At 48.1% G+C, this 24016-nt stretch overlaps 1 protein-coding gene and 1 long non-coding RNA gene across 2 annotated transcripts in view; one reads left to right on the top strand and one right to left on the bottom strand.

Annotated features, from left to right (window-relative positions):
* LOC310920682 overlaps positions 1-24016 on the bottom strand; it is a 241096-nt gene that overhangs the window by 69907 nt on the left and 147173 nt on the right. The gene's annotated exons all lie outside the window — the stretch shown is intronic.
* Positions 20839-21771, top strand: LOC310920607 (olfactory receptor 14J1-like; the record flags this gene model as incomplete). Its single annotated transcript, XM_083880667.1, has 1 exon — positions 20839-21771. The coding sequence occupies one exon, from the start codon at positions 20839-20841 to the stop codon at positions 21769-21771; it is 933 nt and encodes a 310-aa protein (XP_083736793.1).

The following is a 24016-nucleotide window of genomic DNA, read 5'->3' as shown; positions in this document are numbered from 1 at the left end:
TAAAAACCCAAAACTACAAAATCTTCTGCACAGTGATAACTACACTACTCTCTGTCACACATTTGTGACTTGTAATTCTTCTCTGTGTTAGATGTTTTTCTCATGGACCAAAATCAAAGTCTGTGTCTTCCTGGGCTCTGTGCCAGGCAAACCCCCCTGCACAGACCCCAGACCCTCTTTTTTGGGTCCCATGCCTCTCTACCGAGGTCTGTGACTTCCCAGGGCGCCCAGAGGGATGCCCTGGACTCCAACAGCCGCCATTCCCGCGCGCTCCCCGAGCCCGCGCCACAGCGCCCCCTGCAGCCACGGGGGAATCATCGCACCTGCCCCGCCCACTGGGAGCCACCAGCGCCCCTGCTGGCTGTGACCGGAACTGCACCAAAGGGGAAACTGCCCGCGGCCGAGAAGGGCTCACTGGGGGCCTGGCTCTGTTTGTTGTTAATGCCACAGTTATTGCTGTTTGCCTGCCTTGTTATACATGCTAGTAAAGAACTGTTATTCTGGTTCTCATATCTTTTTTCCTGAGACCCCCTTAATTTCACAATTATAATGATTCAGAGGTAGGGTGTTTACATTCTCTGTTCCAAGTGAGGCTCCGGCCTTCCCTAGCAGACACCTGTCTTTCAAACTAAGACTGAATCTCATGGAACCAAGGGTTCATGATGACACTGCAGAAACAAGGAGACCATTGTTGACCCTATGGAAACTGACAGAACCAAGCAGCCATTGTGACACTCAAGGGCCTCACTGGACCAGGGAGACAATGGTGACACTACAGAACCTCATGGAACTAAAGGTTTATTGTGACACTCTGGGGTCCCATGGAACCAACTGTCCATTGTGACACTGTGGATGCAAGGAGATCATGGTGACACTACAGAAGCTCATGGATCCAAGGGTCCATTGTGACACAGGATGTCCACATAAAGGCAAGGGGCCATTGAGACACTGTGGCCTCGATGGAAAAAAGGACATCGGTGATAGAAGGGATGGAAACTATGGAGCATTGTGACATTGCAGAGCCTCATGGAACCAAGGAGACCAGTGGGACACTGAGGAACCTTATGGAACCAGGCAAACATTTGCACACTACAGAAGCAAGGAGACCACTCTTGACAGTCCAAAACCTCATGGAACCAATCATCCACTGTTATACAGCGAGGCCTCATGGAACCAAGGTCCATGATGACACTGTGGGGCCCCATGGAAGCCAATATTTAGTGTGACACAGTGAGGCTGCTTTTAACCAATTGTCCATTGTGAAACTGCAGATCTCAGGGACCATGGGAACACTATGGATGGTCATGGAACCAAGGGGCTGTTGGGACACACCAGGGCCCCGTGGAACCAAGGAGAGCATTTTGGCAGTGCAGAACCAAGGAGGCCTTTTTGACAGTACGGAACCTAATGGAACCAAGGCTCCATTGTCATACAGCAGGGCCACATGGAACCAAGGAGACATTGTGAAACTGTGAGTGTTGTGAATGGAGAGACAGAGCTTAGACAAGTCCTGTCTTTGACTCAGATTTCTGGCAGTAGCTCTGTTTGGAGTGGCCTGCACCCCAGATTGCTCTCAGTTGCAAGTCTTAATAATGGCAGATTAGGACTATGATAAAATGAATTATTTATTTAGTAGACAAAAATTTACCAGACTGCATAGTGCACCGGAATAAAATAAAAAGAACTACAAGTAGACTAAAGGTACTCATATTAAAGCTAGAAAAATAGCATAAATCAGGATTCAATGTAATTTACCATCAAGTTGGTTTTGGGTACGCATAGAATTCTTCTCTCATTTCCCTGGGAGAGTATCCTCAGAGTTCATGTCTGAGCATGTGGGAGAAGTCCTTGCATGTTTCCAGAGTGTGTGTAGGAGGCTTCTACCTCCATGAAAAATGGTGTAGCTTTTATAGTTGTAGAAGTAGTGCCTTTTCAGGCAGAAATCTCTGTCTTATCTCCCCTTATCTGTTCTCACACCCGGTTGTTTACTGGGAGTTCTACTCCTAGCACCAGAGGAAGAAACAATTCCCTGGCTAACAACAACTAACTGGCCAAGGTTGTCTCATCACTTCACACGGGGAAGAGAATGTCTGGAGCTGTCACACCAGCTGCAGATAAGCTCTTCTGTAGTAAGGGGGGATGTCCTGCCACAGTGGGGCATAATGGAGTCAAGGACACCACTGGTACTGAAAGCTGCTGGATAGAAACTTTTAAACACAGTTTTGAGTATTTGAAAGCAGGTGTTCTTTATTACAGTGTGCTGATCACTTGGGCAATCCTTTCACCATTTGAGTGCACTGAGCATGAGATGAACAGAGTTCTTATCACACACAGTGATTACACATTCATGAGCTATCCCCACTTACTTTGATATAATTGCACCCCTTAGCCAAAGTTCTTATGTGGCTCTTTGAGCTCTGTCTTCATTATCCAGTGTCTTTTTTGGCTGGCTGTTCCTTGACCCCCACTTTTCAGTAAGGGCAGTTATATTGCTTTGCATAACTTCTGTTTTGTCAGCCTTGCAGAGCTGAGCTGGCATCCTGCTTGCACATTGAATGACTTCTCTTTGCCAGAGTTAAATCCTTTATCTGTTTCTCCAAGGCTGTGCTGTTCTATTACGTGACAGTCGTAGGTAGGGAGACAGAAATCATTACTCAAGTCCTCTTGATCATGAGACAAAACAGCCAGTTTTATTGTTCAAAACCTTCTTATATAGGGAGTTAAAAACTCCTAGATCTAGACACTGATTGGTCTGAGTCTTAGCCCCACTCAGCTCCTTGACCAGTGATATCTCTGCTCTCTGGACTGACCATGACTGTCTGAGATCTCTGCATGAGCTCTCTTATTTGTTACAGATTTCCTCAGGAAAGGAGGACATGATTTATATTTAGACCTCAAACTACCCTAACTGAGGCCTGACCTGAGGCGTTGTTGAGGCCTTGAAGCCTGTGACGCAGTTAAAATTACTTAGTAAAGCTTGTGGTGCAGTTAGAATTAGATATTAAGGTGTCAGGGAAAAATAATGGGGTGTTGAAGGTCAGTGAAGAGAGTTGTTAATAGGGACGTGTTAGCCACCTTAAAAGTAAACTAAATAATGTGTGTTTGCATTTTTTCCTCTGCTGTGTGCCAATGAAAAAGCTATTGAATTTGTAAACTATATAGAAATGTATATAAGCCACCATTCTGAACGAAATAGAAGAAGAACATAGTGGTAACCACAGTGGTCGGACCTGTGTTGCTTTTGTCCAACCCTCTCTTATATTTAAGGTAACCCTGGCAAGATAGTGGCACCTGAACAGGGATGCCCTTCACTCAAATGCATTTTGATTTGCTGTATGTGAAAACTTTTGCTTAAATGCTTGAAATTGTCTAGATGTGAGTTTTATTGAGGATTCCAGTTTGAATGTAAAGAGTCCTCAAGGGGTCGAGTTTAGATACTAAAAGATCCCTCACTGTAAGACTCCTTTCTTGGACCTGACTCAGACCAGGCTTCTAAGCTGAGTGGACCGAGACCGGACGGACTGAGAGGAAAGGAGCGGGGGGTTGGAACCACGGCGATGGTCGTCTGACCCTGAAGAAAAACGTCAGCACCACCCCATGGAGGAAGGTGAGCTGCAGTGGGGAAAGAAGGATCAGAGCTAACATGGACGCCGATCTCAGTGCAGCAGTGCGGCTTCTTTTAAATATCCTCCCTAAGAGAGGAGAAAAAGTGAAGGAAGTTAGAGCAGTTGGCCCAGTGGGCCAGGAAAAAAGGAAAGTTACATAAGCCATCCTTGATACTCAGGACCGCGGAATGGAGGGAAGTTGGAGAACTGCTTTGGAACTCGGCAATTTCCAGAAGGAAAGACGGAAAGAGTGCCCGTGAGCTTGGTGTTGTATGGTGGAAGGTGCATTGTACCTTGCAAGTTGCCTCTGCTGAGAAAAAAGCGGCTGTGGCAGTGATCCAGGCTTTTGAAGGGGCAGGAGAGGCAAAAACAGAAATCCCGTCCCTCCCATCTCAAAAGCACCCCAAAGTCGTGAAACTTTTCAGCATTTACAACTGTCTGATTCATGGTCTGAGTGCACCCGTCAGCCCCACCCCACAGGATGTTCTTGATCGTGTGACTCAGGCAGAGAACTTGTCCCCATCCGCCACTGAGATGGAGTGAGAGCGAACAGGAAATGGCTCAGCCTCCAGACTCTGTGGGCGTGGAGACAGGCGGGGACTCAGGGGGAGCTGAGGGCAGAGATGGGCAGTCCCAAGTGACGCAGCACAGAGGCAGAACGCGAGGCAGAGAGCAGAGTGACGTGGCAGCGCAGGCAGAGCTGACCCTCCGTCAGCGCACACGGGCGCAGAGTGACCCAGAGCAAAGGGAGCGCGTCACCCGCCGGCGCGCAGCGGCGCACAGCGATACCGAGCACTCACCCTCCCCCGTGGGGGAGAAGCAGACTCCACAGTGCCTGGCAACCACAGCACACATGGCAACCACAGCACACATGGCAACAACAGCAACAGCAGCTGCAAGAACAGAGACACCAACGCCGTCACACAGCCCCAGACCAACAGGGTGCCCTCTCCCCTCTGACACTGATTCAGAAGCTTCAGACAGTCAAGTGACTGCTTTTGCAGCCCGTGGCAGACAGCGATCACAAAGACAATCCCAGTGTGTCACTGCCCCACCACACAAACAGCATTCATCCAATTTGCATCAAGTCATCTCCAAACTTGCTCAACTGTCACAACATCAGGACAGATGAGAGAGCAACAAACAGCTGCAAGCCTTCAACCTAGAGCCCAGAGGGACCATAGCCTCGTTCTATCTTCACCAGCAATGACACCTGTTTGTTCAGTGTCAATGCCAGCTTTTGCAACAAATCCAATTGACAAACACCGAGCTGCAATTGCCAAAGCAGCAGTCATGGATGGAGATTGGGATGCAGCTAATGCCCTCTCCTGTCCTGTTTTAATTGCCAATGGCACTGCAAGATGGGAACCATACGACTGGAATATGCTCCAGAAAGCCAAGGAGACCGTCACAACATACGGACTCAGATCAGAGGCAGCAAAAACATTATTCATTACATCTACACCGCTGACCTCCTTTGCCCAGCTGACTGTACCAGCATTGCATCATTGCTTCTCACACCATTGCAGCTTCTCAGTTTTGAGCGAGAATGGAAGCGCCTGGCTGCAGAAGAAGCCAACAAGCATCGACAAGTGGGTGATCCGTTTTATGCAATCCAGCCCGACATGTTAACTGGGCATGGAACATACACTTCATCTGCTGTGCAGATCACCTACCCTGTCGAAATGCATCAGTTGGCTCAATCGCTACCTCTCAGAGCCATACTGCTTGTCCCAGATAAGAAAAAATCATCACTTTACTCTACCATAAAACAAGGAGCCACTGAACCTTATGGACAATTTATAGACAGATTGGCAGCTGCTTTGAAGGATGCAACAGATTTGACAGCAAATGTGCAAGATCATCTGTTTTGTTCTTTAGCTTTTGAAAATGCCGATTCATGCACCAGAACCATTCTAGCCACACTTCTTCAGGGAAGCCCTGTTGATGAAATGTTAATGAGAGCAACTTGAGCGGAACAAAATAGTCAGAATGCAGCATTCATGGCAACCATGCACAATGCAATCAAGTACCAAGAACACATTATTGCTGCTGCTTTGGCAAATGGCAAATCCAAGATCAAGTCTTCACGTGGCAACAAACAAATTAATGTAACTTGTTATTGATGTGGCGACACAAGTCATGTTAGACAGTTTGTCAAAAGTCTTAGTGGTGCCAAAAATGCCACCTTGACAATCATGCCACTGAGGTTTGCCGAAGATTGGGAAACTTCAAACGCAGCGCGTTGCGGCATTACGTAAAGACACAAATCGATGCCCTGACCCAGAAGATCTCAGCAATGGATTTTTAATTAGAAACAAGCCTGCCACTTGGGGGAGTCTTGGTGTGGATGTGGAAACAACTGCAGAAGTCACTCTACAAGATAAAGAAGTTACAATGATTCCCGCCAATGTCTGTGGCCCAATGTACAGTGTCACGTCTATCATTGGAGGTTTTCTCCTTGGCAGATCCTCCACAAGCAAACAAGGTGTGATTGTGATCCCAGGACTCATTGATGCAGATTTTACTGGACAAGTTTAAATTTTAGCTTATGCCTTGCCACCACCGGTGACAATTCCAAAGGGCAGCATAATTTCTCAAATTGTAGCTCTTGAAAATATCTTACCACATCACCAACATCCAAGAGAGCCACATGAAAAACAAAGAATGGATGGAGGCTTTGGCTCCACTGGCCATGATGTCTTCTTCACTTTGGACTTGACAAATAGCCCATTCAGAACGGTGCGCTTGTAGTGTGGTTCTCATCTAATTAAGCTAGAACTACTCCTACACATAAGATCAGATGTTTCTATACTGAATCAATTGTATTGGCCTCATGACTGGCCTTTGCAGGCTCCGACCAACCACATTGTCAGAATGGGTGAAATGAGAATTTCTGCAATCAGCGCAGATCCCATTCGCATCAGTTTTAAGAATGATCGAGTTATTGTAGCATGACTGTACGTCATGCGTTTGCCTGTCAGGCTTTGAGGACTGCTGGGCAGAGATGTGTTTTCCCAGCTTGGTTTGGTTTTAACCACAGATCAGCATTTTTCCTAATGGCCACTGCAGAGCAGCCACCCATTCTAAAGATCCCTTGGTTGACCAACAACCCTGTATGGGTCGAGCAGTGGCCCATGACTGAAACAAGGCTGAAAATTGCAGAACAGCTGATTCAAGAACAACTTGATGCTGGACACATTCGACCATCTGTCAGTCTGTGGAACACTCCAATTTTTGTCATTCTGAAAAAATCAGGCAAATGGAGACTGTTGCCCCATCTGCGAAAAGTCAATGAACAGATGCAGGCCATGGGTGCCTTGCAACCTGGCCTGCCAGCACCAACCCTGATACCGCAAGGGTGGAGCATTGTTGTCATTGATTTAAAGGACTGTTTCTTTATCATTCCGCTCCACCCACAGGACACTCAATGTTTTGCTTTTACAGTGCCATCAATTAATAGAGCTGCTCCAACAAAAAGATATGAGTGGGTTGTTTTACCAAAAGGCATGAGAAATTCTTCATGTATGTGTCAATTGTTTGTTGACTGGGCCTTGCAACCAATTTGTCAATGCTTTTCCGATGCTCTAATCTATCATTACATGGACGACATTCTCATTGCCACAAAGTGATCACTGCCAAAGACAAAAATAGACTGGCTGATTTCACAATTAGAGCATCAAAGACTGCGCCAGAAATAGATAGTTGCGCCAGAAAAAATACAACAATCAGCCCCTTGGAAATACTTAGGTTGGCTGATCACAGATGCGCAGATCTGTCCCCAGAAAGTTATCTTACATGACCACATTACCACTTTGCATGATGCTCAGAAACTTTTTGGAGACCTGCAATGGGTTCAAACCATTGTAGTCATTACCAATGATGACTTGTTACCGTTCCTGCCATGGCTTCGTGGCAGTGATGCCAACAGTTCACAAGTTTGTACCTCCGAACAACAAAGAGCTTTAATACAACTGAGTGAGAAGCTTCAGCATGGATGGAGTGCCCGTCGTGTAGAACTTCTTCCATTGTCACTTTTCCTTTCCAACGCTGAAGCTTGCCCACTTGCCATTGTCTTTCAACGGCAAAAAAAAAAGGGGGAAAACTGATCTGATCAAAAATTCGATTCTGCAGCAATTGTAATTGAGTGGGTGTTTCTGCCCGTGCAGCCAAAGTGTCCTGTCATGAGCAGAAGAGATGCTTTTGCAGCACTGATAAGAAAAGGCAGAGACAGAATTGTAGAAATAGACGGGAAAGAACTAGCAGACATCAGCATTCCTGTGAAGGATGAGGATTTGGAATGGCTGTTGAGGCACTCAGTTGCATTGCAAGAAGCGTTGTTGGATTTTGCAGGTGTGGTTCACAACAAGCAGCCAAAAGGTCCGATGTGGCATCTGATCACCTGTCACCGATGGTTGGAAAGGCCTTTGTGTTCACTGAAACCAGTGGAAGGCAGGACAGTGTTTACAGATGCTGGTCGAAGAACAAAAAAGGCTGCGTGTGTTTGGCAGCAACAAGGGGAATGGCTGCAACACGTAATTAAGGGAGAAGCGGGAGATACACTGCAAACCCTTGAGTTGAAAGCCGTGTGTTGGGCTTTGCAGACCTGGAACAAGGAACCACTCAATGTTGTGTCAGATTCTTTGTACGTAGTTGGAGTTGTACAGAGAATCAAAGATGCACTCCTCAGGCAAACCCAGAATCAGTGTCTTGGAGAAATGTTTTTACAACTGAGACGTGTGCTGAAACAACGCCATCATGTCTTCTGTGTTATGCACATCCAAAGTCATCAGTGCAACAGAGGTTTGGAAGAAGGCAACGCACGAGCAGATGCTGCAGTCAGCTGTGTTCTCCATGTTCCCCCTCAGAACAGGTTTGAAAAGGCTCGCAACAGCCATGAGAACATTCCATCAAAATGCACGAGCCTTGCACCGACAATTTCAGATTCCTTTGAGTGATGCACAAGGAATTTTGCGTGCCTGCCCTCAGTGCAGTCATCATGGGCCCGGACTGGGGCTAGGCACAAACCCAAAGGGACTGAAAGATTTAGAACTGTGGCAAATGGATGTGACTCATATTCCAGAATTTGGAAGATTGAAATACGTCCATGTCACAATTGATACCTATTCTAAGTTTATTTCGGCAAGAGTACAGCCAGGGGGAAAAGCTTTACATGTAGAAAGACATCTGTCTGTTTGCTTTGCAGTCATGGGTGTGCCTGTGGAAATCAAAACTGACAAAGGACCAGCCTACATTGGTCAGGGAGTTACCAAATTTATACAGAAATGGGGGATGAAACATACCACAGGCATCCCTCATTCTCCCACAGGTCAAGCAATTGTAGAAAGAGCAAACCGCACCCTGAAAGACTATCTTGCAAAACAAAAACAGACCGATGACCTTGATGTAGTTAGTAGGTTGTCAAAAGCATTGTTTACTTTGAATTATTTATGTTTAGCGGAAGGTCGAGAAGAACCTGTGGTCGTGATTCATCATCACGCAGTAAAAGAGAGGAGGACACAGGCAATTCCGGGACTTTTTATTTATTATAAAAACATGCATACAGGTGAGTGGCAAGAGCCGAGTCAAGTGTTGTTTAATGGTTGTGGATACATGTGTGTGTCCACAGACACTGGTCCTGTCTGAGTGCCGAGTTGATTTACCCGTGTGTGTCCTCTGGCAAGAATACCATCGGACAGTGAAAACGATCCGGAAGAAAACAACCTGCCTGGAATATCTTCGAACAATTCCAACCCCAATTAGAATTAAGTTTTAGACATGTGAAATAACTAGTTTGTATAATTATATTTGTAAAAGTTAAGTTAATATGAGTTGAAAGTATTTTTAATAGAACACTGAAGGTAAACACCAAAAGTACCAGCAAAATGCTGTGGGTTGAACTACTTATTCTCTATATTGTGTTAACAGGAAATGTATTTGGAGTGCTCAACATCGACAAAAGAGAAAACATGTGGGTCACATGGACCAATTGAACTAGACAAGATTCATTTTGTCTGTCTTTAGAGACAGTCTGTCTTTAGTCCAGTCCTTTTTGCACCTGTTTAATTAGAGTTCCATTGCTTTCAATGACAGAGTTCAAAAACTGGACTCAAGCCAAAATATATCCAAATCTGACAGAGGCTTGGAACACATGGTGCCATCAGCCCACTGGGTCCACTTGCACCCATTCTGAAACTTGGTGTGAAATCCATAAAATCCCAAGAAATTATTTAGGAGCACAAGCTGTTGCAATCACGCAAGATCTTAAAATAATAGGTACTAAACCACCGGAATTTGTTCTCCTTGGTTCTGTACCAAGTAATTATTGTTTTACATTTGGCCATGTAAGACAATCCAAAGTCAGCAACACTTGGTTGTTTCCTAAATCCCCGTTGTATTATAGCAATACAGAGTACTGCAACAATTGGACACAGCTTGTAGCACCACCATGAGATAATGCAAGAAAATTACCACCTGCAATTTTCCTCATCTGTGGGAATCGAGCCTGGTCTGCAGTATCCCAGAGAGCTGCAGGGGGCCCATGTTACTTTGGGAAATTAACCCTGTTTGCTCCTTCCATTCATCAAATTATATAAAATTTTCACAAACACCTCGATGATCCAAATGCAATGTTCTTGAGTTAGATCCCACCTGTAAATCTTCAGTATCATTGTGGGGACCCCCAACTGTAATAGTAGCATCAATTTTTGCCCCAGGAGTTGCATCAGCTCAAGCTCTGACCCAGTTATGAACCTTAGCTTGTTGGACATCAAAACAAATAAATATAACATCTAACATGTTGGGTGAACTCACTGTGGATGTTACAACTGTCCGCCATGCAGTGCTCCAAAACAGAGCTGCCATCAATTTCCTTCTCCTTGCTCAAGGGCATGGATGTGAGGAATTTGAAGGCTTGTGCTGCATGAATTTGTCAGATCACTCTCGTTCAATTTATGAACAGCTCAGACAGCTAAGAAGTAACATGGGAAAAATTGTAGTTGTTAATACTCCATTTGACAACTTGATCAATTCATTTGGGTTTGCCATTTGGATCAAAGACATGATCCATTTTGGAATCTTTCTTTTCATTGTTATTTTAGTCATATCAATAGTTGTGACCTGTGTGTTAAAGTGTGTGCGAAATGCAATTAGTTGCGCCTTTGACTCAGTCTGGGTAGTTCCAAAAGCAAAAAGGGGATTTGTTACGGATTTCCTCAGAGAAGGAGGACATGATTGATATCTAGATCTTGAACTACCCTAGCTGAGGCCTGACCTGAGGCCTTGTTAAGGCCTTGAAGCCTGTGATGCAGATAAAACTACTTAGTGAAGTTGTGGCGCAGTTGGAATTAGATATTAAGGTGTCTGGGAAAAATAATGGGGTGTTGAAGGTCACTGGATAGAGTTATTAATAGGCATGTGTTAGCCACCTTAGAAGTAAACCAAATATTGTGTGTTTGCATTCTTTCCTCTGCTGTGTGCCAATGAAAAAGCTATTGAATGTGTAAACTATGTAGAAATGTATATAAGCCGCCATTCTGCATGAAATAAAGGAAAAACATAGTGGTAACCACAGTGGTTGGATGTGCATTGCTTTCGTTCAACTCTCCATTATTAGTGGTATTCCTGGATTCACAGTTCAGCTGACCTGGCTTGTTCTAGAAGTCCCCAGGTGAATAAGAGAGCTCGTGCAGAGACCTCAGCCAGTCATGGTCAGTCCAGAGAGCAGAGATATCACTGGTCAAGGAGCTGAGTGGGGCTAAGACTCAGACCAGTCAGTGTCTAGAGCTGAGAGTTTTGAACTCTCTATATAAAAAGTTTTGAAGAATAAAATCGACTGTTTTGTCTAATGATGATGAGGACTTGAGTCATGATTTCTGTCACCCTACCTACAACTGTCACATAATGGAACAGAACAGCACAGCATTAGAGAAACAGATAAAGGATGTAACTCCAGCAAACAGAAGTCATTCAAAGGGCAAGCAGGATTCCAGCTCAGCTCTGCAAGGCTGACAAAACAGAAGTTATGCAAAACAAGGATATTGCCTTTACTCCAGAATGGGGGTCAAGAAACAGATACCTAAAAAGGATGTTACACATTGAAGAAAGAGCTCAAAGAACCATGTAAGGACTTGTGCTAAGGGGTGCATCTAACGTCAAAAAAGTCAAAGGAAGTGGGCATAGCTAATGAATACGTAATCAGTGTGTGCAATAAAAACTGTTCATTCGATGCTCAGTGCACTTGAATGGTGAAAGGATTGCCTAAATGACCAGCACGCTGTAATAAAGAACACCTGCTTTCAAATACTCAAAATTGTGTTTAAAAGTTTCTATCCAGTGGATTTCAGTACCAATGGTGTCCTTGACTCCATTATGCCCCACTGTGGCAGGACATCCCCCCTACTACAGAAGAGCTTATCTGCAGCTGGTGTGACAGCTCCAGACATTCTCTCCCCCATGTGAAGTGATGAGACAACCTTGGCCAGTTAGTTGTTATGACCCAAGGAGTTCTTTCTTCCTCTGGTGCTAGGAGTAGAACTCTCAGTTAACATCTAGGTGTGACTTAACATCTAGGTGTGAGAACAGATAAGGAGAGATAAGCCAGAGATTTCTGACTGAAAAGGCACTACTTTGACAACTATGAAAGCTACACGGAGGTAGAAGCCTCCCGCATACACTCTGGAATGGTGCAGGGACTTCTCCCACATGTTCAGACATGAACTCTGAGGATACTTTCCCGGGGAATTGAGAGAAGAATTCTAAGTGTACCCTATCACCAATCTGATGGCAAGTTACATTGAATCCTAATCTATACTGTTTCTTTGCTAGCTGTAATATGGGTACCTTTAGAGTACTAGTAGTTCTTTTTATTTAATTCCAGTGTTATATCTAGTCTGTTATATTTTTGTCAAATAAATATTACATTTGGTCATAGACCTCATCTTCCATTATTTAGAACCTGAAACTGAGAGCAATCTCATGTGCAGGCTGCTCCAAACAGAGCTACTGCCAGAAATCTGAGTCAAAGGCAGGACTTGTCTAAACTGTCTCTCTCTCTATTCACAACGTCCACAGTTTCACAATGGCTCCTTGGTTCCATGAGGCTCTGCAGTGTCACAACATTCCATAGTTTCCATGAGCATCTGTACTATCACCTGTGACCTTTTTTCCATCAAAGCCCACAGTGTCTCAATGCCCCCTTGCCTTTATGTGGCCATCCTGTGTCACAATGGACCCTTGGATCCATGAGCTTCTGTAGTGTCACCATGATCTCCTTGGATCCACAGTGTCACAATGGAAAGTTGGTTCCATGGGACCCCAGAGTCACAATAAACTTTTCGTTTCATGAGGTTGTGTAGTGTCAACATTGTCTCCCTGGTCCAATGAGTCCCCTTAAGTGTCACAATGGCTGCTTGTTTCTGTCAGCTTTCATAGGGTCAACAATGGCCTCCTTGTTTCTGCAGTGTCATAATGAACCCTTGATTCCGTGACGTTCAGTCCTGGTTTGAAAGACAGGTGTCTGCAAGGAAAGGCAGGAGCCTCCCTTGGAACGGAGAATTTAAACTCCCTCCCTCCAAATCTTTATAATTTTGAAATTAGGATGGGATCTCAGGGGAAAAAAAAAAGAATAGGAATAACAGTTCTTTACTAGTATGTATAACAAGGCCAGCAAACAACAATAACTGTGGCATTAACAACAAACAGAGCCAGGCCCCCAGTGAGCCCTTCTCGGCCGCGGGCAGTTTCCCCTTTGGTGCAGTTCCGGTCACAGCCAGCAGGGGCGCTGGTGGCTCCTGGTGGGCGGGGCAGGTGCGATGATTCCCCCGCGGCTGCAGGGGGCACTGTGGCGCAGGCTCGGGGAGCGCGCGGGAATGGCGGCTTTGTCCCAGCCGGGAGGGATGGAAGAGAGGCCTCTCTGCACAAACCCCTGGGGCTGCTGATCCCAGGGCCCTGGCAGGACTCTGGGGAGCAGCAGGCTGGAAGGGCAGGGATGAGCAGAAATCCTGGGGCACTGGACGAGATGTATCAGACACTCTGCGGCGATCGCTGGGACTGCGGGACGTCCCAGCAGGGCAGGGGGTGCAGGGCCCAGCAGCAGGAGAAAGGCAGCTCCCAGCTGGGTTGTAGCAGTGGTGGTGAAATTCCTTTCCCCAAGCAGCAGCTTGATCTTCCTCTTCCCAAAGCCGAGAGCGAGAACCCCCAGCTGCCCCAGCCGCTGTCCTTTACCTGCCTCTCTTCTCGTGCTATCTCTGTCCCTCTGAGAGAAACTCCCAAAAACCAGAGGGGTGCCACCAGACACCCTCCTTCCCTGAGGACTGGCCACCTCCCCCTGTCTCAGGCATTCAGCCATCGGTGCGTCTTAGCATCTCAATATGAAAAAAAAAAAAAACATAAGTAAAAAGGAAAGAAATAGGAAGAAAAGGAAAGGAAACCCAACCCCCAACAGGTTCCTAAATGTCACTGGTCTCCTTGGTTCCATGTGGCCCTGCTGTGTCACCACAGCCCCTTGGTACCAGAAGTTTCTGTACAGTCAACAATGGTTCCTTTGTCCCAATGAGGTCCCACTGTGTCACAATGCATCCTGGGTTCCATGAAGTTCTTGAGTGTCACAATGGCCCCTTGGATCCAGGAGGTTCAAAATTGTCTCCACGGTCCCCTTGGATGTCATTGTCATAACAGACCATTGGTTCCATGTGGCCCAAAGTGTCACAATGCCCCCTTGGATCCATGGGTTTTATATTGTACCAATGGACTCCTGGGTTCTATGAGTTACCCTGCTTTTAGCAGTGGTTTCTTTGGTTCCAACAAGGCCCTGCTGTGCCTCAATGCACCCTTGGTTCCATGAGGATCGGGAGTATCACAGAGGCTCCTTGGTTCCACGAGGCCCCACTGTGTCACCATGGACCCTCTACTCCAGGAGGCCCTACAGAGTCACAATGGACCTTTGGGTCCATGAGGTTCCATCATGTCACAGTGGACTTTTCATTCCATGAGCTTTTGTACTGTCAACAACAGTTTCCTTGGTTCTGCAGTGTCACAATGGCCCCTTGGTTCCATGAGCTTCTGTAGAGTAACACGGTCACCTTGATTCCATGAGGTTCTGCAGTGTCACAATAGAAACCCTTGTTCCATCAGGCCTCCAAGTTTCACAATGTTTGATTCCATGAGGCACCACAATGTCCCAATGGACCCTTGGATTTATGAGGTTCCATGGCATCCCAGTGGTCACCGTGGTTCCATGAGTTTCCTTAGTGTCACAATGGTCTCCATGGTTCCATTGGGCCCTGCTTTGTCACAATGGTCCCCTGGGTTCCAACGAGGCCCTGCTGTGCCACAAAGGACCCTTGGTTCCATGAGGTTCCGTGGTGTCACCATATTCTTCTTGAATCTGCAGTGTGACAATGGACCATTGGTTCCACGTGGCCTCAATGTGTCACAAATGTCTCCTTGATTCCATGATTGCCACAATGGAGACTTGTTTCTATGAGGTTCTGTACTGTCACAATTGTCTCCTTGAATCCATGAGCCCCCACTGTGTCACAATGGACCCTTGGTTACACAAGGCCTTGCAGGGTCTCAAGGGTCTCCTTGGTTCCATGAGGAAAAGTTTTGCATAAACACTGAGCAAAGCTTCCTTTACACACCTGGGAACATCTGTTTGCATTAAAGAGGAGTTAAAGGTGAGGATTGCACCAGCAGCTTCCATCTGCAACAGAAATCCAGGAGAGGGACAGAGAATTCAGCTTTAAGACTCAGAGCATTCTGCTTACAGAGACCATTTCTGGTCACACTGTCCCTTGTAGAAAGGTGACATCATTCCAGGCAGCCTGTACTGAGCATGTGATTCCTGAGTGGGGTTTGTTGTTCAGGAAACCTGCTCAGCCCTTTCCATTCTTTCCTCACAAAGAGGAAAACTTCTCCTGGGCCTGTGTGCAGGCAGAGCCCTGAGGAGAGCAGGTGGCACATGGTGCAATGGTCTGGGACACCCAGCTGAGAGCTCAGGGGACAAGGTTCTGATGCAGGCACAGGGATGTCAGTCCCAGGTGGGCAATGTCAGCCATGGTGAGGTTGGGGTGAGGAGCAGGTTGTCCAAACAGGGTCAGACTGCAAGGGGCTTATTCTTCTTTGTGCTCAGACCTCCTAAGGAGACATTCAGCATCAAGATCACTTGGGAAATCACCTCTTCTCTGTACTGGATAACAAAAAAAAAAAAAAGGCTTGATTAAAAAAAAAAAAAAAAAAAAAAGTCATGACGTGCATTTTGAAATCTTCCTCCATAAGAGAACTCCAAACTGACTCCAATCAGCTGCACAAGCCCTGGAGACATGAAGACAAATGAAGGAAGACAAGGAGCTCCTCAGGGCTTTCTGTATTTTAATCAGCCCCACACTGGATTTGGGGCTGAGTCCAGGAGCCCCAGGCACAGAGAGAAGGTTGAAGAAGCTGCTCAAGGAGTCAGAAGCAAAACTCCAAGTCCCTTGGAGCATCCCTGGGCCCCAGGGAGGGCAGGGAGTGCCAAAGGCTCCCCAGGGACTGGTGAGAGCAGATCCTTGAGGGCAGGATTGCAGGGAGGCCAAGGCTGTGAGCAGGGAACTGCAATACTGAGCAAGACCCATAGAGGGATTGAACCCACAACCTCAGTGATATCAGCACCATGCTTTAACCAACTCAGCTAAAAGGTCAAAACAACACAGAAATTTAGTGGCAAAATACAGAAAGTCAAGGAACTTTGGCAAAGACTTAAGGAAAACATCCAATTCAACATAAAATTCTTATTGTAGCAGTACCTTCATTTGCTTAGCCCATTTTTCCTGGGAACCTTTAACCCTTAAAATATTAAATTGCCCAAAAACCTTCCGGGTAAAGAGAATTAGAAGGAGAAAAAATAAAGAAAGAGATAGAAAGACAGAAGATATAAAGAAAGACACACATACAGCTACCAACTCCATGGAGCCAGCGTGGGTGAGACACAAACCCCAGGAGAAGGAGGGTCCACACCATGGGCTGGGCTCATGTTCTGCCTTTTAAGCCCCTGGGCCTTTGTGTGGCCACTGTGACACTGCAGAACCAAGGAGAGCATTGCTGACAGTACAGAACCTCACAGAACCAAGGGGCCATGGGGACACTGTGGGGCCTCATGGAATATGGGGGACCATTGTGAAACTCAGGGGCCCCATGGAACCAAGGGAACATGGAACAGGCCTGGCTGGTTTGGCCTCCTGGGGGCTGCTGGACAGGTCTGGCTGAGCCTGGCATGTTGAGGGCTGCTGCTCATCTGCCCCTGAAGTCCTGGAGTTCTCTGCTCTCCTTCCTGAGGGAAAGAACTGTCCTTCTCCTCCAGCGGTCCCATGGCCAAAATTTGGATTCCTACTCCTAATTTCCATATATGCGAACATTGTTTGATTGTAAGATGAAATCTGCTGGGAGAGACAGATCTGGCTGCCTTGGCCACCCAAGGGCCACCTCTCATCTGCGTTTGAAACACTGGGACCATGTGCTTTTCTTTAATACAGGAAAAAAGCTCCTTTCAGGTCCAGGTGCCCATGGCCAAAGTTTGGAATTCACCTCCAGAATTCCCTATATCCAAAGATGGCTCCCAGACCAGAGCTGACAGGAGAGGTAAGTCTGGCTGGCCTTGGCTTCCTGAGAGCTGGTTCTCATCTATGTTTGAAACACTGAGGCTCTGTGCTTTCCTTCCTAATATAGAGAACTCTTCTTCCTGTCCAGGCAGCTATGGCCAAAATTGAGATTCCACCTCCAAAATTCCCAATATCCAAGGGTTGCTTTCAGACAAAAGCTGCCAGGTCAGAGAGGTCTGTCTGGTCTTGGCCTCTGGTGTCCACCTTTCATCTGCCCCTGAAACATCAGTGTTCTGTGCTTTCCTTCCTATGGAAAAGAACCGTCCTTCTTCTCCAGGCGTTATTGTCCAAAAATGGTATTCTGTCTCTAAAATGCTCTAAAATCCACGGATAAGTCCCAGACAAAATCTGCCAGCACCATCTAATCTGGCTGCCCTTGGCCTCTGGTGACTGCCCCTCATCTGCCCCTGTGACACGGGGGCTTGGTTGGTTTCTCCCTATGGAGACCATTGTGACTCTGTGGGAACTCATGGAACCAAGGAGGGCCACGGTGACACTTTGGGGCCTTGTGGGACCATGGAGACCATTTAAACCCTTCATGGCCACGTGTAACTAAGGGACATTGTGACACCTCAGAGCCTCGTGGAACCAAGGGGCCATTGGGACACTGTGGGGCCCCACAGAACCAAGGGAACATGGAACAGGTCTGACTGGTTTGGCCTCCCAGGGGCCACCTGACAGGTCCAGCTGATCTTAGAATGCCAGGGGCTGCTTCTCATCTTCCCATGCACCACTGGGTCTCCATGCTTTCATTCCTATGGAAAAGAATTGTTGCTCTTTATAAATACCCATGGCCAAAACTGATACTTCCCTGAAAAAATTCCATACATGCAAGAGTATCTCTCAGAAATAAACCTGTAACCTCTGGCTGGCCTTGGAATCTTGTTGTCACCTCTCATTTCCCCCTGAAACAATGGGGCTGTGCCTTCCATCCTATGGAAAAAAATCAGCCTTCTTGTGCGGAGGCTGTAGCCAAAATTAGAATTTTGCCTCCCAAATTCTGTATATCCAAAAATTGCCCCAAGCCAAGAGTAGCCAGAACAGACAGGTCAGGCTGCCATGGCCACTGGAGATTTTCATAGATTGTGAGCACAATGTTTTCATTTGGCAAGACTTTGGAAATGGTCCAGAGATCTCCCAAGGAGGGGTTTGGAGGCCTCCAGCACATGGCCACTGTACAGAGAAAAAAGATCTCTGTGTTCAGTGGAGTGGAGACTAAGGAAAGCAGAGGACAGCCCTGAGAGGGATTGAAGAGTGGTTTCAGAGATGGTAGATCCTTTTGACATACGAGAGAACAGCCAGAGAAAGAGAGAATTAATGCCAAAGACACCTAGGAAGGCCCAGACTGGGAAGAGAGAGGAAGGAATTTCTTTCCCAGGGCAGGGCTGTAGTGATACACATCCCCTAAAAGGAGTCTGGAGCAGCCCAGGGCTCTGTGTGGCCAGGCAGAGGCAGGCAGGAGGCAGAGCTGTCAGCAAAGGAAGGGCCCAGCCAGGTGGGAGAGCCAGGGGATGACGACAGCCTGCAGGGACAGAGGCGCAGGGCATGGACACCGTAGGACAGCCTGGGCTGCACAGGGCACAGGGATGGGCAGCAGCTGCAAGGCCCTGACACAGCCAATTCCTGCAGCATTTGGGCCATGGCTGCTGGGCCTGGGCCTGAGCCATGAGCAGGAGACAAGTGACCCTTGCAGCCCTGGGGCCTCATTGCCTTCTTGGCCCTGCTCAGCAGCCTGGCAGGGGCCGCCCCATGGTCCTGCCCTTGGCATTGCACATCCCCACATCCCAGTGGCCTGGGAAGAGCCCTGAGCACTGAGGGAGGGACAGGATGTGCCTTGGCAGGGGCTGGGGCTCGGGCCTTGGCCCTTTGCATTCTTGAAACACATCCAGGTTTGCTCACCATGAGAGACCCCTTTGCCTTGTTTGTCCCCACCTGTCATCACTGCCTGCAGTGTTCTGCTCTAAGTGGAACCTGGGGACACTTTCTCAGTCATGTCCCTCAGTGAGACCCATTAAAACTTCTACAAAGCTTGATGTTTGTGTGTGACTTTGAATTCTTGAGAGGTTTGTTTAACTGACTCTCAGGGACTGATGTTCAGGGACTCAGCACTAAACCTCCAAGAGGCTTAATAAAGTCCTTGTGTTGTGTCTGTGCTGCTGAGCTGGGATGGGCTCCTGGCACAGAGGCAGGTCCTCGCAATCAAGAAGAGCTTCAAAAAGACATTTCTCCTAAGGAGCAGCTCCTCTCACAGCCCAGCAGGGCTGAGAGCACTGCCTGCAGGTACCTGAGAGCAGTGAAGCAGACAGAGGCTTAAAGCAGCTGGAAGGACAATTCTGAGCTTCTTCATGGAGAATTCATCACCACTTCTGACACAGTAAGTCTCTGGCTGCAGGGATCTCCTAAAGCTGACCCAGGACAGGACTGACAGCACTGTAAGGATGGCTCTGCTGCCCTTTCTGCTTTGGGGGAGGATGTGCTCCAGAGCGGGGCTGCCCTGGGCACCGTCAGAGGGACAGGGCAGGACGGCTCCTGCTGCCAGGGACGGCTGCAGGGGCTGAGGCTGGGGCTGCAGCCAGGGCTGCCCAGGGCTGTGGTGCAGAGCAGGTGCTGCAGCCCTGAGGGCTCTTGGCCAGGCCAGGGGATGTGCCACCTGCCAGGGGCAGCTCTCAGCCTGCCTGGGAGTTTCCATGGATGGTGGGGAGAAGTTGGATGTGGGAGGAGTGACCCCCATCAGGGCAGATTCCTCCTGCTGTGGAGATGGTGCTGCATGGCCAGGGCAGCTCTCAGCTTTCTCCTAAAGGAAAGGGAAAGGGGCTGTCAGGGTTGTCTGTGTCACTGAGACTCCTGCACTGTCACCCTGGGGATCAGCACATCTGCCTCAGATCTCCCCCAGAAAGTGCCTCCTCACCCTCCTCTGCCTTCAGACGGCACCAGCAGCACCTTGGCTTGCAGCATCTCTGTTTGTCTGAGCTGCCCTTAAGGCCCTGGTGCCAGAGTGATGGCCCTGGGCAGTGGCCTGTGCTGGGAGGGGTTTGCAGGGCAGAGCTGAGCTCCCAGGGCTGGGCTGGGCTTTGGGAGCACTGGCAGGGACAAGGCTTGGATAGGGAGAAACAGCTCCCAGTAGGCAGAAGTCCAGGAAGCAGAGAGCCAGAACAACCCTTGGTATTTCTCCCTTTCCAGGTACACAGGAAAAAAGGAGGGAAGAGTTTAGACAAACTAAATTTAAAATTCCAGCTAGTATATAGTCCACTTTATGTTTTAGGAAAGGTTTAAGTTTAATCACCCTGAAGTAGAGGGGGGTTTAATTAGCAAAAGGTACCTTTGTTGGGACCAGCAGGTCTGATTGCACTGGGGCACAGGGCTCTGATTTCCCTCTTGGCTCCCCAGTGTTCAGGCTGAGAAAAATACTGGAAATGAGGCAGTAATTCAGAAGCATTAACGGGAACTTAAAAATAAAATTTTACCGAAATTTCTCCAAAAAAAAGGAAATAGTTTTGAGGTGATTCCTAATAAAACAGCATGGAATTTAATCAAGAAAATTTGTTCCAGCTTGTCAACGTCTTCTTTCAACAGTCCATGATGCCCAGAGTGAAGAAATGTCCAACAGCAGCTCCATCAGCCACTTCCTCCTGCTGGCATTGGCAGACACACGGCAGCTGCAGCTCCTGCACTTCTGCCTCTTCCTGGGCATCTCCCTGGCTGCCCTCCTGGGCAACGGCCTCGTCATCAGCGCCGTGGCCTCCAGCCACCACCTGCACAGCCCCATGTTCTTCTTCCTGCTCCACCTGGCCCTCACCGACTTGGGCTCCATCCTCACCACTGTCCCCAAAGCCATGCACAATTCCCTCTGGGACACCACGACCATCTCCTACACAGGATGTGCTGCACAGGTCTTTATGCTTGCCTTCTTCCTGGGGTCAGAGCTTGCCCTCCTGACCATCATGTGCTACGACCGCTACGTGTCCATCTGCAAACCCCTGCACTATGGGACCCTCCTGGGCAGCAGAGCTTGTGCCCACATGGCAGCAGCTGCCTGGGCCAGTGGCCTTCTCTATGCTCTGCTGCACACAGCCAATACATTTTCCCTGCCCCTGTGCCATGGCAATACCCTGGGCCAGTTTTTCTGTGAAATCCCACACATCCTCAAGCTCTCCTGCTCCCAGTCCTACCTCAGGGAACTTGGGCTTCTTGCTGTTAGTGCCTGTTTAGCTTTTGGGTGTTTTGTCTTCATGGTTTTCTCGTATGTGCAAATCTTTAGGGCTGTGCTGAGGATTCCCTCTGAGCAGGGACGGCACAAAGCCTTTTCCACCTGCCTCCCTCACCTGGCCGTGGTCTCCCTGTTTCTCCTAACTGCCACATTTGCCTACCTGAAGCCCTCCTCCATCTCCTCCCCATCTTTGGATCTGTCACTCTCAGTTCTGTACTCGGTGGTGCCTCCAGCCCTGAACCCCCTGATCTACAGCCTGAGGAACCAGGAGCTCAAGGCTGCAGTGTGGACACTGATCACTGGACAATTTCACAAACACTAAACTGGTTGCCAGTTTCTGCAAATCACTAATAATAAAAGTCATCTTTGATACTTATGTTGATTTAATTTTGAAGGTTCTTTTTCTTTGTTCTACTTTTTAAATATTGTCTAGAGTAAAGCGGCATGATGGGTTTTGCCATCTTGTTTTTCTCCATCTTCATTGTGGCCACTGACTGCGTCAGTGACGAACTGTACTCTCAGTAGCTTTAAATTAACTTAAGGTATTTCCAGCAAAATTTTCACAAGAGATCCCTCCTTTGCTCATTTCTCTGGAGCTGGAGCAGCAATGTCTGTGTGCAGACCTGGGGCAGATCAGGGCTGGCACAGCAGCTGTGCCCAGCACCAGCAGCCCTTGGTGTTGCCAGTGCTGCTCCCGTGGCCCTGCCCCGCTGCCCTCCTGGCCCTGGTGTTGCTGTAGGGCCTGAGGGCTCTCGGGGCCAGGCACAGGGCTGGGGGTGGCAGTGCCGGGGCTGCAGCAGGGACAGGCCATGGGTACTGCTGGGGCAGCGCTGACGCCTCAGGGCAGGGCCTGGGGGCTCCAGGCTCCTTGCCCAGGCTCTCTCCAGAACACGCCCAGGCCAAGGCTCAGCACAGAAAAGCCCCGTGAGCAGCCCCAGGGTGGCCCTGGGCAGGCTGGGGACAAACAGCATGGCTGGGGCTCTGCAAGGGCCCTGGGGAAGATGGGAAGAAGCAGCAGAGCAGAGGCTGATCCATCCCCACTGCACTGGACACCCCAGGGCAGCGTCCCAGAGCGTCCTCATGCACCTGCCAACAACATCCCCCCTCTGCAGCCCTGGCCTCTCCCCCAGCTCACAGAGGTGCCACATCCTTGCAGGCACAGACAGGGCAGCACTGGCTCAGGAGCCCCTGTTTGCAGTGCCCAGAGCAGGCCTGAGCACCCCCATGGTGTTGGTGTGGGGAGATGAACCTGAAAGAGCCCAAATGCCATCAGCCCCTGGGGCCAGGAAGGGCTGGGGGAAAGAGGGAGACCACTCAGGTTTTGTGGTCTCTGAAGTCAGCCAGATAGTTTGTTCCCATGAGCTGCGAGTTTCCTGTACTACTGCAGATGTCATTGCTCAGGGCCAGGACTGCCTGGCAGCCACTTCCAAACTGTTTTGAGCATTATCTTTGTTCCACCTTTGCTTTCTTTCCTCTTTCATGCTCCAGATTTCTTCCTACTACTCATCCCTCTCACTTGCCCTGAAAACAGCCCATCCCTGCTTGCCTTTTCCTCTCTGGCCTCACTCCCCATTTCAGTTCCTGACTTGGCACCATGAGAACGTCCCTTGGGGAGTAAGATCATCCTCCAAGTGCTTCAGGAATTGTCTGCAGTGTCCTGCAGTGCCTTGAGTTAAGAAATTAAAGAGTTAAGATTTTAGCTAAGGGATAGAAGCAATTTATATTGTTTAGGATTTCAGTAGAAGAGTAGAGATGAAGTGGAAGTATTAATAATTATTAGATAGTTAAGTTAGCGTATAGGTAATCTATTACCTGCTCATTTTAGTTGTGTTTCTAGAAGGAAATAAGGTAGATGGACCATTGAGATAATGGAAGAAGTCATGACTGCATCTGGACACAGAAACTAATTGAAGCAAGCAGGATCACTCAAACTGTGCCCATGAGGTCATGTAGCCTGCCAATAAGATGAAGGTAAAAAGGTCTCTGTGAGGAAGACATCTCTGACTTCATCCTTCAAGACCACTGACCCATTTCAAGATCCATTGACCCAATTTTTAGAGAAGAACTGAGCAGGCATAAAGGACTTTTGAGCCCAGGAATAAAGGACTTTGGGCTCATTATAATATGAAGCAGGGCTAGGCAATGCTAGGATTATGCCTATGAATAGGTGTTTTGAGTAGTTGAATGAAGTATGGAAGACTTTTGTAAATAAATAGAGGGGTAGAGCTTTGTGATTGGTGCACACACCTTTAGGAGGCTACTCCTGTGCCATCCAACATTGAATAAAGCATACCACTTTTTGACTTTAATTAGTTAGAGAGTCTTTTCTCCATGATCTTATCGATTTTATGCAAATCAGTTGGTGACCACAGCAGGACTGGGTTCTGTTTGGCTGTGAGAGAAGATCAGGTCATGGACCCCTCGGGGCACCCCCAGGGATTTCCCTGGAGAGAGGGCTCTGCTCCCCGGCTGTTCACTGGGGACAGGCAAGGACTGCCAGAACTCTGGACAAAACGGTCTGTTCAAAAATTGAAAATTGTGGCCTATAAGGTGTACATGTGGCCAGG

This window comes from Zosterops lateralis (assembly GCF_965231275.1).
Source record: "Zosterops lateralis genome assembly, chromosome: 31".
NCBI classification, from domain to species: Eukaryota; Metazoa; Chordata; class Aves; order Passeriformes; family Zosteropidae; genus Zosterops; species Zosterops lateralis.
This window is presented reverse-complemented; position numbering and strand designations above follow the sequence as displayed.